The 16,739-nt window shown below is 41.8% G+C and overlaps 1 protein-coding gene across 4 annotated transcripts; it reads left to right on the top strand.

Moving 5' to 3' along the window:
* The first annotated feature begins 2,568 nt into the window (after positions 1–2,568).
* LOC107575847 (zinc finger protein 721-like) lies at positions 2,569–15,771 on the top strand. Of its 4 annotated transcripts, none has more exons than XM_016262170.1 (5): positions 2,569–2,637; positions 2,984–3,089; positions 10,122–10,788; positions 11,041–11,353; positions 11,438–15,771. In XM_016262170.1, the coding sequence occupies exons 2-5, from the start codon at positions 3,005–3,007 to the stop codon at positions 15,515–15,517; spliced, it is 5,145 nt and encodes a 1,714-aa protein (XP_016117656.1). In that variant the 5' UTR covers positions 2,569–2,637; positions 2,984–3,004; the 3' UTR covers positions 15,518–15,771. The 4 variants fall into 4 exon arrangements, with proteins under 4 accessions (XP_016117656.1, XP_016117657.1, XP_016117655.1 ...); XM_016262171.1 differs by having other exon boundaries at positions 11,041–13,559; positions 14,316–15,771; XM_016262169.1 differs by having other exon boundaries at positions 10,128–10,788; positions 11,041–15,771.
* The last annotated feature ends 968 nt before the right edge of the window (positions 15,772–16,739 follow it).

Raw genomic sequence — 16,739 nt, 5'->3', positions numbered from 1 at the left:
TTGTTTTTTAGCTTTAGACCTGACGTCCGTTAAAGAGAATGAAGTGCTGAATGAAATGGAAGAGAAAGATCAGTATGAGAACCATCACGATTTCACAACTGAAGAAAAATCTTTTAATTGCTCGCAGACTAAAAAGACTTCCTCACGAAAAAGAGTTAAAAAAGCAATAGGGACTGGAAGTTGTTTAACCTGCTTTCAGTGTGGAAAGCTTTTCACTCAACATGGAAACCTTAAAGCCCACATGAAAATTCACAAAGGAGAGAAGCCTTATACTTGCCAACAGTGTGGAAAACGTTTCAACCTAAAATGAAACCTTAGTCAGAACTTGAGAGTTCACACTGGAGAAAGGCCCTTCGCCTGCCAGCAGTGTGGAGTACGTTTTACTCAAAAAGGAAATCAGTAAAAAAAAAAAATTTTTTGAAAGAAAATTTAAAAGATGTTCTGAGATTACATGCAGCACCACTTTCAGTAGCTAAGTGTATATGAGGTTGTACAAAACATGTTGTTGGTTTTAATATTTTACTTTTTTTTGTTTTGTTTTTTAGCTTTAGACCTGACGTCCGTTAAAGAGAATGAAGTGCTGAATGAAATGGAAGAGAAAGATCAGTATGAGAACATCACGATTTCACAACTGAAGAAAAATCTTTTAATTGCTCGCAGACTAAAAAGACTTCCTCACGAAAAAGAGTTAAAAAAGCAATAGGGACTGGAAGTTGTTTAACCTGCTTTCAGTGTGGAAAGCTTTTCACTCAACATGGAAACCTTAAAGCCCACATGAAAATTCACAAAGGAGAGAAGCCTTATACTTGCCAACAGTGTGGAAAACGTTTCAACCTAAAATGAAACCTTAGTCAGAACTTGAGAGTTCACACTGGAGAAAGGCCCTTCGCCTGCCAGCAGTGTGGAGTACGTTTTACTCAAAAAGGAAGCCTTAACACGCACATGAGAATTCACACTGGAGAGAAGTCTTACTCATGCCCTCAGTGTGGAAAGAGTTTTGATCAACATGGAAATCTTAAAGTCCACATGAGAATTCACACTGGAGAGAAGCCTTTTACCTGCCAAAAGTGTGGAAAGCGTTTCAATCAAAAAGAGATCCTTAACAGGCACATGAGAATGCACACCAGAGAGAAAGAGTTTCAGTCAACATAGAAACCTTAAATTCAGATGAGAATTCATACTGGAGAGACCTTTTACCTGCCAACAGTGTGGAAGTTTCGGCAAAAGTTTACTTTGAAAAATGAATCCATATCTGGCTTATGAGAACTCACAACAGAAAGAAGCCATTTACATGTGATCAGTATGGAGTTTCAGATAAACATAACCCTTAAGCTCAATCCTTGAGGATTCATTCCAGAGAGAATGTCACCAAAGTGGTAGGAGTTTCACAGACGGGAAAGACTTTGGAGTCATGTAATAACTCTCATCTGCGAGAGGTCTTACATGTGATATCACTGTGGAAAGACTTGCAGAAACAAAGCAAATCTTAAGGTTCACACTGGAGATAAAGAGTGGAGATAAGAGTTTCAACCTTAAAGGAAACTTGAACATTCACATGAGACTTCACACTGAAGAAAGGTATTTCACATGTCTTCGGAGTGACAAGTTGCATATATCAAAGACACCTGAAATGATGAGTGCTGCTCAGTGTGGCAAAAGGTTTACCAAAAAAAAAAACTATTTCAGTAATCAGTTATGCATTCATTCTCAAGGAAGAAAATTTAACAATTTGTGAGACCCTATTTGTGTTTTTTGTGATGTTATTACTCATTACATTTAAAATGGGTTTTCACTAGTTGTTACACACCCCAAGTTTGGGTCTAGCTTAAGCCTTGCAAAAAGAAAAAATGTTGCAATAGCCAGGGGGAAAAGATAAATAGGAATGAATATGAACACATTTTTACATCCCAGGGCATAATATTATTTGTTGTTGTTTTATATTTTGATTGCCATTCTATGGATATACAGTTGCGATCAGAAATATTCAACCCCCTCACCTCAAAAGACATTATGGTAATGTCAATGAACAATAATGACAATAAATGACAGAAAAACCTCAAACAACAAAAAATATTTATTGATACATATTTGAGTTAATTTGACAACAGACGTTGACTTAACTTTGAAGTTCAAAGTCGAACCTGAAACAACATACAGAACTACCACATTTTGCTATAAGTTTGATTGCATCATATAATAATTGCTGTTAATATTGTTCATCGTCTGTTTTATTACATCTTAAATTGATTTTCCGTACATTTCTGCCATATGTACATTAACTGACAATCACCACTGATAAACTACCACTAAATATTGTAGAAACTTAATTTAAAGTTGCTTTGCAACGATTTGTATCGTGAAAAGCACTATACAAATAAACTTGAATTGAATTGAATATAGTGATTCAGTTTTAAATAAATAAAATAGATCACACTGTAAGTGCTTTCCTTTAAATTGAAGACAATGCAAACTTCATTATGGATTTAAACTAGATCACAAATGCTTTGCAGTTGGTACTATGAATAATAATTTTTTTTTTTGTGAATTTCTGTAATCGTGTGAGCAAGACTTTTATTTTGGTTTGACGCCATGACGTCATAAGGCTGCGCCGCGCGTCTGTGATTCGGCTGAAGAGAGGTTTGTGTTTTTAATCATCTGAAGTGTTTGAATAAATGCAACCAGTTTATTTGATAGAAAACTATCCTTTAACGTTAATTTAACTTCACCTAACATTAAAAAAACATGACTTTGTGTACGTTAAGCGAGTAACGGGAAAGTTGCGTCTTCTTTAACTCTCCGTGTCCTGAATCAGTTTATTATAAACACGAATTCGCTCCCTAGCTAGTAGCTTAGTGGTCACAACGGTGAACGACACACACGTGTAGTCGAAACTAAAGAAATATAACGCATGAACTCTCTATAATGTGTGTTCTGAGCGGTTTGTTTGTCTATCGGCTAATTATTCTCCTCTTAATCACGGCAGAGTGTCCACACACACAGAAGCATGGCGGTTATTAAAGAGGAGACGGAAGACTTCAGGATTGAAGAAGTGTTCAGTCTCAAACCAGAAGACTTCGAGGAACTAACAGGTTGGGTCGCATTCTCAGTGCGTTTGTTTCTTACTCTGGTGTTGATTGGGTGACTCTAGAGTCCAGCAGTGTGTGATGCTCAGCCTGTAGTCCAGCTAGTGCTTCTGTGATGAAGCTGTCACCGGATAATAACACTTCTGCTTTACTGTAGAATCATCAGCTGCTGCTGTGGCTTGCCATCCAACACAGCTAGATACAATAAGCAGAGGAAGAGGCCTTCATCACTGTAGTGTAGGCGTGTAACGGTACACGTATTCGTAATACCGAAACACATCATTTAAATTGATTAACAATAGCCTACTACACCATCCTTTAATATATAGGCATTTAGGCATAGCCTATTCCATGTTCAAGGGCGCACATAAAGCTTGCAGCAAAGCACCGGCAAAAGTATTGATTATGAATGCGTCGGAGGAAAAGAAGACCTTGTAATGATTTATTAGGCCTACTAAACTAGTGCTATCTCAGTCAGTCGGCTGCAAAGATGAAGTTGCCAAATGCCGACGCTGACTAGCACAGTAGACTAATGGACATGCCTTTATGCACCTTTTCATACGGACTACATATTTAGAGATGTTTTTTTTTTTATTTGAATTGGTTTGTTTAATAGTAGGCATTTCAATATTTCTATAGCAGGGTGTCCGCGGGTCCTGAAAGGTTTAGTTCACCCAAAACTGAAAATTCTGTCGTTAATTACTCCCCCTCGTGTCGTTTCAAACCCGTAAGACCTTCGTTCATCTTCGGGACACAAATTAAGATATTTTGATGGGATCCGAGAGCTGACCCTGCATAGACAGCAACGCAACTGAAATGTTCCCAAGTCCAGAAACGTAGCAAGGACATCTGTAAAATAATCCATGGGACATCAGCGGTTCATCCGCAATTATACGAAGATACGAGAATACTTTTTGTGCGCAAAAGAAGAAAAAAAAAAGACTTTATTCAACATTTCGTTTCACCCTGGTGCCATTTTGGAGAATATCAGCTGGACATAAACAGCGTATGCTGTTCTGTGTCAGCTGCGTCACGCCGGATCTGTTTCCTACTTGGTTGTGAATGACTCCTAAGCGATCGAGGTGTTCTGTTGTTGGATGTAATAATGAACATAGCAGTCATCATTTACTCCCGACATCTGAGCCGCTGAAGACGCAGTGGATTACATTGTTTCTGAAGGGAATGCGCCCCTGATCTACATAAATGCGTCTATGTTCGCGCGAATCATTCATGGTCCAGCCTCATCTACAGGAGTATAATGTTTTGTAAGAATCTTTGCAAATCGCCTTTCCTAATAATGTGCTAATTTGCAAGGTTCACGATGAATGCGGCTAAAGTAAACAGTCTCTCAGAGAGCAGCTGGGAAGAGAGGGGCGGAGCCAGCAGAGCTCATTAACATTTAAAGAGAAATGCTACAAAAACGGCTTGATCTGAAAAGAGCTGTTTTTGACAGGGTAAAAAAGGTGTTTTTTACACTACCATTGAGACATTTTTATCAAACTATGTTACAGACTTTTCTTTAAGACCCTAAAGAATCATATCAACTTATGGAAAATGGGCATCCGATTACCCTTTTAAAATATCTTTTTCAGCCTGACGGACCTAATGACTGTTTACAATCATTGGGCAGACCAAAGATTTTTTTTCTTCCCCCGCGGTATTACTGCGTCATCAGACAGAATTGCAGTAGTGGAATACAGGTTGAACCACCTTCTTTGTTTATATAATGTTCTTAGTAATAATAATGTAGGTTGAGCTACAGCTGACCAGCCTTCTAGCTAGATTAAAATGTTTTAATTTTTTAATTTTTTTACTTACAAACAGCCTGACTAAAATTTAAGTGACAAAAAAATAACCAGCAAAGCATCGAAACGCGATAAAGATTCTTCTGGTTTTATTACATTCAGCGTAAACAGCGATTGATAATGTATTTCTGGTATCAAGGTTGCGCTGTTGAGGCTCACTTTGTTTGTCTCTTTGTGAGAGACTTCAAAACTAATGAGTGTAATGGCACACAAAGAAACTCAGAAGAAACACACTGAGGTAAACATTCTAAATGTTTAGTTTATTCATAACATGATTTAGTTAAGTAACGCCTTGAAAAGGGAGCTATTTTCCTGAATATTTTCACGATTGCAAATGTCACATTGATTTTAGTTCAACAGACAAGTAAATTAGTCAGGTCGTTTTTAAGTTACTTACATTTTAGACACAATATTTACTGTTTTAGTTGAATTTCTACAACGAAAATAGTTGCAAACAAAGATCACAGCAGAAGTATTAAACTTTCTTCAGCTTACAAATGACTTACAAAGATACATAACAGCTACAAGTGTATGCACTACTTGCTTTATGCAAGCACTATATAGGATACATTTCTATACAGGATTTACCCTATTATACTTTATCGACACGAATTGATAGGTGAAACAACAAACAGCCACCCACAAATAGTCTATAAACAAAGCATCAGGCTGTCTTTGAGTTCACATGAACAACGGTTAAAGTTACTCGTCAGGCTACAGAAGAATTCCATAATTCCTTCTTTCAATTGAGTCCAACGTTTATATTTTTTCTACGAATCTTTGAGTTAACATGTACTAAACATGAGTGGAATTTGCACCGCAGCACCCCCACACCTTGATGCTCATGACAAGAATAGCATGTTATCTTTATTGAAGTGAATTAGGTTTAAATCGCCGTCATGCATGAATGTTTTATTAATGGACCCCTGTTTTACTCTACTGAAGCCTGATTTGTTCACGTTTGTGTAGCTGCACAAACCAATGGCGCTTTAGCCCGCCAGAAAGGGCGGAGCCGACCTGTATGTAAGTCGGCTAGGAGCACCATTCATCAGATCATTCGACTGAAGCCTGTCATCGATTCGCACAGCAAGTGACACAACGCTCGTTCCCTTATCTCTGGGAACCGAGCTTACATCAGTAACAGGAGCGTTCCCTTTCGAACGTTCACTTCACGTTGTGTGTGCAGGGAACGCGTCCAATCATGCCGCGCTATGAGCAGATACAGGATTTCCTGCTTTGCGAGCCCAGTCTCGGAGCACTAACAAGGACCCCTAAAAACCTGAGCACATTGCGCCCCAAGCTGGTAGCTGAGAGCTCTAATATAACCACTTTGCTCAAGGGGAAGAGTGGAACATCAAACAGACCGAACTCATCTAAGTTATAAAATCTGGCATATGCGGACGGTGACGACCAGCCGGTGGCCGCACAGATCTCACCAATAGATATTCCGCTTTTGAAATGGGCATTCACACCTATAGGGCATTGCAAACCTTCTGATGCGTAAGCCAGGGCTATCTCATCTACAATCCAGCGAGAAAGTCGCTGCTTTGTGGCCGGCAGTTCTTCATAGCGGCTTCCGAAGCAATCAAACAACTGCTCAGAGCTTCGAGAGAATGGTTCGCTGCGATAGCTGCCACGTATACTTTGAGCGTGGAGGGGGCGCGCCCCTTATCCAGCAGCTCTTGCAAAAAGGTTAGCACGTGGGACACATCACATGATATCAGGTACAAACTCTGTGCAGAACACCAGTTATGGAAGACCAAACATTTTTGGCTTTAAAGTCGTCTTGTAGACAACGCTCTTGCCTCCAAAATGGTATAGTTTACTCTCGCTGGGAGCTGATTAAGCTCGTGTCGAGGCACCATACATGAAGGCTTCGGCTGGGGATGCCAAATCATGTCTTCCGCCTGTGAGAGAAGATTCCTCATCAGCGGAATGGGCCACGGGGCTGCTGCTGAGAGCTGCACTACCTACGGGAACCAAGCCTGGTTCCTCCAGAGCGGGGCCACTAGGAGGAGAGAGCACTTGGTCTCCCTGTCCCGCCTGATGACCTGAGGAATCGGGGCAATCGGGGGAAATGCGCATAGGCAAGCACTGGGCCAATCGTGGGCCAGAGCATCTCGCTGTATCGAGAAGTATGTTGGGCAGTGAGAGTTGTCTTCTGAGGCAAAGAGGTCGACCTTTGCCCTCCCGAACACTGACCAGATCTCTTGAACTTTGAGGGTGTAGCACCTATTCGCCCGGGGCTACCTTGCCTCTTGACAGCATGTCTGCGCCAAGGTTCAATCTGCCCAGAACATGAATTGTCCTTAGTGAAAGGAGTTCTTTCTGTGCCCAAAAGAGGAAGGCGACAAGCCATCCTGCAAAGAGTGTGTGACCTGAGACCGCCTCAGTTATTGATATAAGCCACCACTGTCATGCTGTCCGACCGGACCAAGACATGGTGCCCTTTCAAGGCTGGAAGGAAGGTTTTCATGGCTAAGAAATCTGCCAACAACTCTGGGCAGTCGATGTGCAGGTTATTGCTCCGGGGCTGACCAGGAGTCGAATGCTGGATTGCCCTCCAACAGAGTGCCCCAACCCGAGTTGGACGCGTCTGTTGTGACTACCTTCCTTCTGGAGGTCAGGCCTAACCTCATTCCTGTTTGGAGCAGGCGAGAGGTCATCCAGGGGGCCACAGCCTTGATACAGCGGTGGTCTACCCTGACAGGAAACCGCGCCAGGCGTGGGGTGGAACGCGGGGTTTGAGCCAAAACTGAAGGGGCTGCATGTGAAGCAGGCCCAGAGAAATCACAGAGGCGGCGGCCACCATAAGGCCAAGCAACCTCTGAAAAACCTTTTAGGGGGCATGTCGTCCCCGGTTTGAGAGATGCCGCCAATCGCTGAATAGTCAGGGATTGTTCCGGCGTAATTCATGCCCGCATTTGGGCGGAGTCTAAAATCGTTCCCAGAAAGACTGTTTGCTGTCTGGGTAACAACTGACTCTTGTGCGGGTTGATGATCAACCCAAGGCGCTCCAAGTGTCTGAGTAACAGCTCTCTGTGAGCAGCCAACTCCCGATCTGACCTGGCAAGAACCAGCCAATTGTCGAGGTAGTTCAAAACACATATTCTTATCTGTCTCAGAGGGGAAAGAGCCATGCACTTTGTGAAAGTGTGCAGGGCCAGAGACAGTCCAAACGGAAGGACTGTATGCTGATAGACTACTCTCTCAAATGCAAATCTGAAGAATGGTCTGTGATGGGGGGGCTATGTGGATGTGAAAGTATGCATCTTTGAGATCCACAGTCAAAAACCAGTCTTCGGGGCAAATGTGCGCGAGGATCTGTTTTACAGTTAACATCTTGAACAACCAGCGCATAAGCAAGTGGTTCAGACGCCTGAGATCCAGAATGGGTTTGAGCCCGCCATCTTTCTTTGGAACAAGGAAGTAATGGCTGAAAAAGCCTGACTCGCTGTTCGCTGGGGGCACTATTTCCACAGCACCTTTTGCAAGCTACATTTGCACCTCCTGTTGGAGAATGAGTGCTTCGTTGTCCGGAACAGAAGTTGGAATGATGCCTCTGAAGCGAGGTGGTCTGCGAGTGAACTGGAGCGAATAACCTCTTCAAATTGTTTTAAAATTCAACTCAACACTCCCGGAATGGCTGCCCAAGCCATGAAACGGGAGGCGAGAGGGTTTATTTTTTCGAATGAGAGCTCGCCGAGAAAAGACGGGGAACAATCACAGCGGTAATACATTCAGGTACGCGCTGCACCTGCAGGACGTGACCCGCTTTTAAACGAAGCTCCATTGCTCAGAGGTGCTCGGAGTGATGGAGAATGAAAGTGAGCTGTTTTGTGGGTCGTTCCGGCCAAGGCGAGAACAGAGCCCCTCCTCTTCCTCTCTAGCGCATCAGGATGGCTTAGGTGGCTCGGGGTCTAGCACAACCAGATGAGTCTGGCTTTGGCCTCGGCGCTTGAGAGGGACTTCGGGCTCATCGCCGGAATCTACCCACTCTTCTGTATCGGACACTGCCAAGGACATGGAGTCGCCGGAAAAAACATCCTTGCTGAGCCGACGTGACACTCCTCGAGCCCTCTGAGAAGGACCCATTGTGCCCGTCCATCTCATGCAAGGGGTCCTTGCATGAGCCAAACTTGCGGCTCGACATTTGAAACAACGTGCGCTAAGAAATTTGCTCTTTAGGAATCGCTCTTGCTTGCTCTTCAAGTGCCAGATGGCCACAGTGAATCCTCACTGCTTAGGCGTCTTCGACGGCTGCGAGCAGAGCTGGAGCTTCTTCCTCGGCTTCTTCCAGAGTCAGCGAAGAGATGATCCTCGTCGCTGAAGGAGAATGATCTGATGAATGGCGCTGCGAGCCGACTTGTATACAGGTCGGCTCCACCCTTTCTGGCGGGCTAAACTGCCATTGGTTTGTGTAGCTACACAAATGTGAACAAATCGGGCTTCAGTACAGAGTAAAACAGGAGTTTTCCCCATACACACAATGTGAAGTGAACGTTCGAAAGGGAACATGAAGCTAATAAACATGTTTACAATAGTAAATGATTTAATTTTCAGTGATTTTCATAAGATTCTGCATATTTTTATAATACAGGGTGTTTACATGAGAAATGCTAAGCAAGTGTAACAATTAGCTTGATATAAAATATTGCAAATGACATTTCAGCAAAGTTGTATGGCCTAAACACATTAGATCGCAATCGGAAGTTATTACAAACACTCGATGGTGGTTTAAAGTGAGTTTTTAGTAAAAGCGTAGTATAAATCCTATAAATTGTCTTATGTAGCATAATGCTACAGTGTGTATGAATGGTTATGCAACATGTGTTTTTAGTCGTGTAATGTGGACAGAGTTCTTTTCTGAAATGCAGTGGAAATGCTAGTATGGATTAGAGCATTTTCATTTTAAAACGGCATTTTTAAATGAAAATGATCCTCGTGTAAACATATCCTTACATCTATGGGGTTATGATGCTTAAACACTACAGCCTCAGGTATGAGCCACATTTCTGGGTGTAACCTAGTGCTTTTCCTTAATGCTTCACCAGAGCCAATCACCAGCACTTGATTTAGGCACATCAAGCATGCTTATTGGCTCACTGAAACAAAATGTAAAAGATGTTCTGAGATTACATGCAACACGTATTTCAGTAGTTAAGTGTATATGAGGTTGTACAACACGTGTTGTTGGTTTTAATGTTTGACATGTTTTTGTCTTTTTTTATTGCATTAGACCTGACAGCAATTAAAGAGGAGAATGAAGTGCTGACTGAAATGGAAGAGAAAGATCAGTATGAGAACCATCATGATTTTATAACTGAAGAAAAATCTTTCAATTGCTCACAGACTAAAAAGGCTTCCTCACAAAAAAGAGTTAAAGCGATAGGAACTAGAAGTTGTTTAACCTGCTTTCAGTGTGGAAAGCTTTTCACTCAACATGGAAACCTTAAAGCCCACATGAAAATTCACAAAGGAGAGAAGCCTTTCACCTGCCAACAGTGTGGAAAGAGCTTTTATCTACAAGGAAGCCTCAAGGTCCACATGAGAATTCACAAAGGAGAGAAGCCTTACACATGTCCTCAGTGTGGAAAGTGTTTTGATCAGCATGGAAATCTTAAAATCCACATGAACATTCATTCAGGAGAAAACCCTTTTACTTGCCAACAGTGTCGAAAAAGTTTCAATCAAAAAACAAACCTTATCAGGCACATGAGAATTCACACTGGAGAGAAGCCTTACTCATGCCCTCAGTGTGGAAAGGCTTTTCATCAGCATGGAAACCTTAATGTCCACATGAAAATTCATACAGGAGAAAACCCTTTTATTTGCCAACAGTGTGGAAAAAGTTTCAACCGAAAAGGAAACCTTAAATACCATATGAGAATTCACACTAGGGGAAAGCCTTACACATGCCATCAGTGTGGAAAAAAGTTTGATCAAAATGAAAAACTTGAAGTACACATGAGAATTCACACTGGAGAAAACTCTTTCACTTGCCAGCAGTGTGGAAAATGTTTCACTCTAAAAGGAAGCCTTAACAGGCACATGAGAATACACACTGGAGAGAAGCCTTACACATGCCCTCAGTGTGGAGTAAGTTTCACTAAAAAAGTGGTTCTCAATAGGCACATGAGAAATCATATTAGGGAAAAGCCTTACACATGCCATCAGTGCGGAAAGAGTTTTAATCAAAATGAAAAGCTTGAAGTACACATGAGAATTCACACTGGAGAAAGACCTTTCCCCTGCCTTCAGTGTGGAAAACGTTTCAATCAAAAAACAAACCTTAACAGGCATATGAGAATACACACTGGAGAGAAGCCTTACACATGCCTTCAGTGTGGAAAGAGTTTTCATCAACATGTAAACCTTAAAGTCCACATGAGAATTCACACTCGAGAAAAACCTTATTCATGCCTGCAGTGTGGAAAAAGTTTTGATCAACAGGGAAACCTTAACGTCCACATGAAGATTCATACAGGACAAAACCCTTTTACCTGTCAACAGTGTGGAAAAAGTTTCAACCGAGAAGGAAACCTTAAGTACCACATGAGAATTCACACTGGAGAAAACCCTTTCACCAGCCAACAGTGTGGATTAAATCTCACTCAAAAAGGGATTCACAATAGGGACATGAGAATTCCCACTGGGGAGAAGCCTTACACTTGCCCCCAGTGTGGAAAGGGTTTTCATCATCATGGAAACCTTAAAGTCCATGTGAAAATTCATACAGGAGAAAGCCCTTTTACCTGCCAACAGTGTGGAAAATGTTTCACTCTAACAGGAAGCCTTAACAGACACATGAGAATACACACTGGAGAGAAGCCTTACACATGTCTTCAGTGTGGAAAGAGTTTTGATCAAAATGAAAAGCTTAAAGTCCACATGAGAATTCACACGCAAGAAAAACCTTATTCATGCCTGCAGTGTGGAAAAAGTTTTGAACAACAGGGAAACCTTAACGTCCACATGAAAATTCATACAGGACAAAACCCTTTTACCTGTCAACAGTGTGGAAAAAGTTTCAACCGAGAAGGAAACCTTAAGTACCACATGAGAATTCCCACTGGAGAGAAGCCTTACACATGCCCTCAGTGTGGAAAGAGCTTCAATAAAAAAACAAACCTTAACAGGCATATGAGAATACTCACTGGAGAGAAGCCTTACACATGCCCTCAGTGTGGAAAGAGCTTCAATAAAAAAACAAACCTTAACAGGCATATGAGAATACTCACTGGAGAGAAGCCTTACACATGCCCTCAGTGTGGAAAGAGCTTCAATAAAAAAACAAACCTTAACAGGCATATGAGAATACTCACTGGAGAGAAGCCTTACACATGCCCTCAGTGTGGAAAGAGCTTCAATAAAAAAACAAACCTTAACAGGCATATGAGAATACTCACTGGAGAGAAGCCTTACACATGCCCTCAGTGTGGAAAGAGCTTCAATAAAAAAACAAACCTTAACAGGCATATGAGAATACTCACTGGAGAGAAGCCTTACACATGCCCTCAGTGTGGAAAGAGCTTCAATAAAAAAACAAACCTTAACAGGCATATGAGAATACTCACTGGAGAGAAGCCTTACACATGCCCTCAGTGTGGAAAGAGCTTCAATAAAAAAACAAACCTTAACAGGCATATGAGAATACTCACTGGAGAGAAGCCTTACACATGCCCTCAGTGTGGAAAGAGCTTCAATAAAAAAACAAACCTTAACAGGCATATGAGAATACTCACTGGAGAGAAGCCTTACACATGCCCTCAGTGTGGAAAGAGCTTCAATAAAAAAACAAACCTTAACAGGCATATGAGAATACTCACTGGAGAGAAGCCTTACACATGCCCTCAGTGTGGAAAGAGCTTCAATAAAAAAACAAACCTTAACAGGCATATGAGAATACTCACTGGAGAGAAGCCTTACACATGCCCTCAGTGTGGAAAGAGCTTCAATAAAAAAACAAACCTTAACAGGCATATGAGAATACTCACTGGAGAGAAGCCTTACACATGCCCTCAGTGTGGAAAGAGCTTCAATAAAAAAACAAACCTTAACAGGCATATGAGAATACTCACTGGAGAGAAGCCTTACACATGCCCTCAGTGTGGAAAGAGCTTCAATAAAAAAACAAACCTTAACAGGCATATGAGAATACTCACTGGAGAGAAGCCTTACACATGCCCTCAGTGTGGAAAGAGTTTTCATCAACATGTAAACCTTAAAGTCCACATGAGAATTCACACTGGAGAAAAACCTTTCACCAACCAACAGTGTGGAGTAAGTCTCACTCAAAAAGGGATTCTCAATAGGGACATGAAAATTCCCACTGGGGAGAAGCCTTACACATGCCCTCAGTGTGGAAAGAGCTTCAATAAAAAAACAAACCTTAACACGCATATGAGAATTCACACTGGAGAAAAACCTTTCACCAGCCAACAGGGTGGAGTAAGTCTCACTCAAAAAGGGATTCTCAATAGGGACATGAAAATTCACACCGGAGAGAAGCCTTACACATGCCCTCAGTGTGGAAAGGATTTTCATCAGCATGGAAACCTTGAAGTCCACATGAAAATTCATACAGGTGAAAGCCCTTTTACCTGCCAACAGTGTGGAAAACATTTCAACCGAAAAGTAAACCTTAATTGTCACATGAGAGTACACACTGGAGAAAGCCCTTTCACTTGCCAGCAGTGTGGAAAATGTTTCACTCAAAAAGGAAGCCTTAACAGGCACATGAGAATACACACTGGAGAGAAGCCTTACACATGCCCTCAGTGTGGAGTAAGTTTCACTCAAAAAGCGGTTCTCAATAGGCACATGAGAAATCATATTAGGGGAAAGTCTTACACATGCCATCAGTGCGGAAAGAGTTTTGATCAAAATGAAAAGCTTGAAGTACACATGAGAATTCACACTGGAGAAAGACCTTTCCCCTGCCTTCAGTGTGGAAAACGTTTCAATCAAAAAACAAACCTTAACAGGCATATGAGAATTCACACTGGAGAGAAGCCATACACATGCCTTCAGTGTGGAAAGAGTTTTCATCAGCATGGAAACCTTAAAGTCCACATGAAAATTCACACTCGAGAATTACCTTATTCATGCCTGCAGTGTGGAAAAAGTTTTGATCAACAGGGAAACCTTAACGTCCACATGAAAATTCATACAGGACAAAACCCTTTTACCTGTCAACAGTGTGGAAAAAGTTTCAACCGAGAAGGAAACCTTAAGTACCACATGAGAATTCACACTGGAGAAAAACCTTTCACCAGTCAACAGTGTGGAGTAAGTCTCACTCAAAAAGGGATTCTCAATAGGGACATGAAAATTCACACTGGGGAGAAGCCTTACACATGCCCTCAGTGTGGAAAGGGTTTTCATCAGCATGGAAACCTTAAAGTCCACATGAAAATTCATTCAGGAGAAAGCCCTTTCACTTGCCAGCAGTGTGGAAAATGTTTCACTCAAAAAGGAAGCCTTAACAGGCACATGAGAATACACACTGGAGAGAAGCCTTACTCATGCCCTCAGTGTAGAGTAAGTTTCACGCAAAAAGTGGTTCTCAATAGGCACATGAGAAATCATACTAGGGAAAAGCCTTACACATGCCATCAGTGCGGAAAGAGTTTTGATCAAAATGAAAAGCTTGAAGTACACATGAGAATTCACACTGAAGAAAGACCTTTCCCCTGCCTTCAGTGTGGAAAACGTTTCAATCAAAAAACAAACCTTAACAGGCATATGAGAATACACACTGGAGAGAAGCCATACACATGCCTTCAGTGTGGAAAGAGTTTTCATCAACATGTAAACCTTAAAGTCCACATGAGAATTCACACGCGAGAAAAACCTTATTCATGCCTGCAGTGTGGAAAAAGTTTTGATCAACAGGGAAACCTTAACGTCCACATGAAAATTCATACAGGACAAAACCCTTTTACCTGTCAACAGTGTGGAAAACATTTCAAAAGTAAAGGAAACCTTGATTACCACATGAGAACTCACACTGGAGAAAGACCTTTCCCCTGCCTTCAGTGTGGAAAACGTTTCACTCAAAAAACAAACCTTAACAGGCATATGAGAATTCACACTGGAGAGAAGCCTTACACGTGCCCTCAGTGTGGAAAGAGTTTTCATCAACATGGAAACCTTAACGTCCACATGAAAATTCATACAGGACAAAACCCTTTTACCTGTCAACAGTGTGGAAAAAGTTTCAACCGAGAAGGAAACCTTAAGTACCACATGAGAATTCACACTGGAGAAAACCCTTTCACCAACCAACAGTGTGGAGTAAGTCTCACTCAAAAAGGGATTCACAATAGGGACATGAGAATTCCCACTGGGGAGAAGCCTTACACATGCCCCCAGTGTGGAAAGGGTTTTCATCATCATGGAAACCTTAAAGTCCATGTGAAAATTCATACAGGAGAAAGCCCTTTTACCTGCCATCAATGTGGAAAAAGTTTTAACCGAAAAGGAAACCTTAATGACCACATGAGAGTACACACTGGAGAAAGCCCTTTCACTTGCCAGCAGTGTGGAAAGAGTTTCACTCAAAAAGGAAGCCTTAACAGGCACATGAGAGCCCACACTGGAGGGGAAGTCCTACATATGCCCTAAGTGTGGAAAGTGTTTCATTCAGCATGGAAACCTTAAAGTCCACATGAGAATACACATTTGAGAAAAGCTGTAAATATCCCCTCAGTGTGGAAAGAGTTTTGATCAACATGGAAACCTTAAAGTCCATGTGAGAGTTCATACTGGAGAGCCATTTTAACTGTCAACAGTGTGGAAAAAGTTTTAACCGAAAAGGAAATCTTAATTACCACATGAGAATTCAAACTGGAGAGAAGCCTTTTACCTGCCAACAGTGTGGAATAAGTTTCACTCAAAAGGAGATGCTTAACAGGCACATGAGAATTTACACCAGAGAGAAAAGGTTTTAATCAACATAGAAACCTTAAAGGGTTAGTTCACCCAAAAATGAAAATTAGCTTGTGTTTTACTCACCCTCGAGGCATTCTAGGTGTGTATGACTTTCTTCTTTCGAATGACGAATCCAGTCGGAGTTATATTAAAAATTGTCCTGGCTATTCCAAGCTGTATCATTGCAGTCAGCGGGTGTTGTAGTGTTGTAGTTGAACAGTCCACAAGTCATCAAATAAAGCGTTCGCATTCATAATAAAAAGGGCTTCACACGACTCCGGGGGGGTGAATAAAGGCCTGCTGTAGCGAATCCAAGTGTTTTTGTAAGAAAAATATCCATATTTCAAACGTAATAAACACTTTTCTCTCACTTCCGGTATCTGTCATATACGGAAGCCATTCCGGCGGATGGCGTAGTATGCCGGCGTTGCGTGATTCGTGACGAATGCGGAGAGAGAACAAAACAAAACGCCACTTACGAATTAGAAGTACAAACCGAGGATTTGCGAAGAAAAATGTTGGAGGATTTCGATATAAGCCAAGAGGAGACTGGTTTTCCTTTGCTAAAGTAAGGAAACTTTGCTTCGTTTGCTCCCATAAACAAACTCGAGACTAGCATATCTCAGAGGTGCGCGCGCTGTGCATACGTCATACGCCTTCCGCCGGAACGGATCCGCATATGACAGATACCGGAAGTGAGAGAAAAGTGTTTATTACGTTTGAAATATGGATATTTTTCTAACAAAAACGCATGAATTCACTACAGGAGGCCTTTATTCACCCCTCGGAGCCGTGTGAGGCACGTTTTATTATGAAAGCGAACGCTTTATTTGACGACTTGTGGACTGTTCAACTGCAACACCTGCTGACTGCGTCTGAAAGAAGAAAGTCATATACACCTAGGATGCTTCGAGGG

The sequence above is a fragment of the Sinocyclocheilus grahami genome, unplaced genomic scaffold (genome assembly GCF_001515645.1).
Source record: "Sinocyclocheilus grahami isolate Dianchi unplaced genomic scaffold, SAMN03320097.WGS_v1.1 scaffold2945.1, whole genome shotgun sequence".
In the NCBI taxonomy this organism is placed as follows: Eukaryota; Metazoa; Chordata; class Actinopteri; order Cypriniformes; family Cyprinidae; genus Sinocyclocheilus; species Sinocyclocheilus grahami.
This window is presented reverse-complemented; position numbering and strand designations above follow the sequence as displayed.

Bases quoted from the DNA above. Each gene is read 5' to 3' on its own strand.
- LOC107575847 (XM_016262168.1), top strand. From the start codon at position 3,005: ATGGCGGTTATTAAAGAGGAGACGGAAGACTTCAGGATTGAAGAAGTG. The intron at 3,090-10,121 runs GTTGGGTCGCAT...CTTTTTTTATTG, and splicing joins AGACTTCGAGGAACTAACAG to CATTAGACCTGACAGCAATT. The intron at 10,789-11,040 runs GGGAAAGCCTTA...AAATCATATTAG, and splicing joins CATATGAGAATTCACACTAG to GGAAAAGCCTTACACATGCC.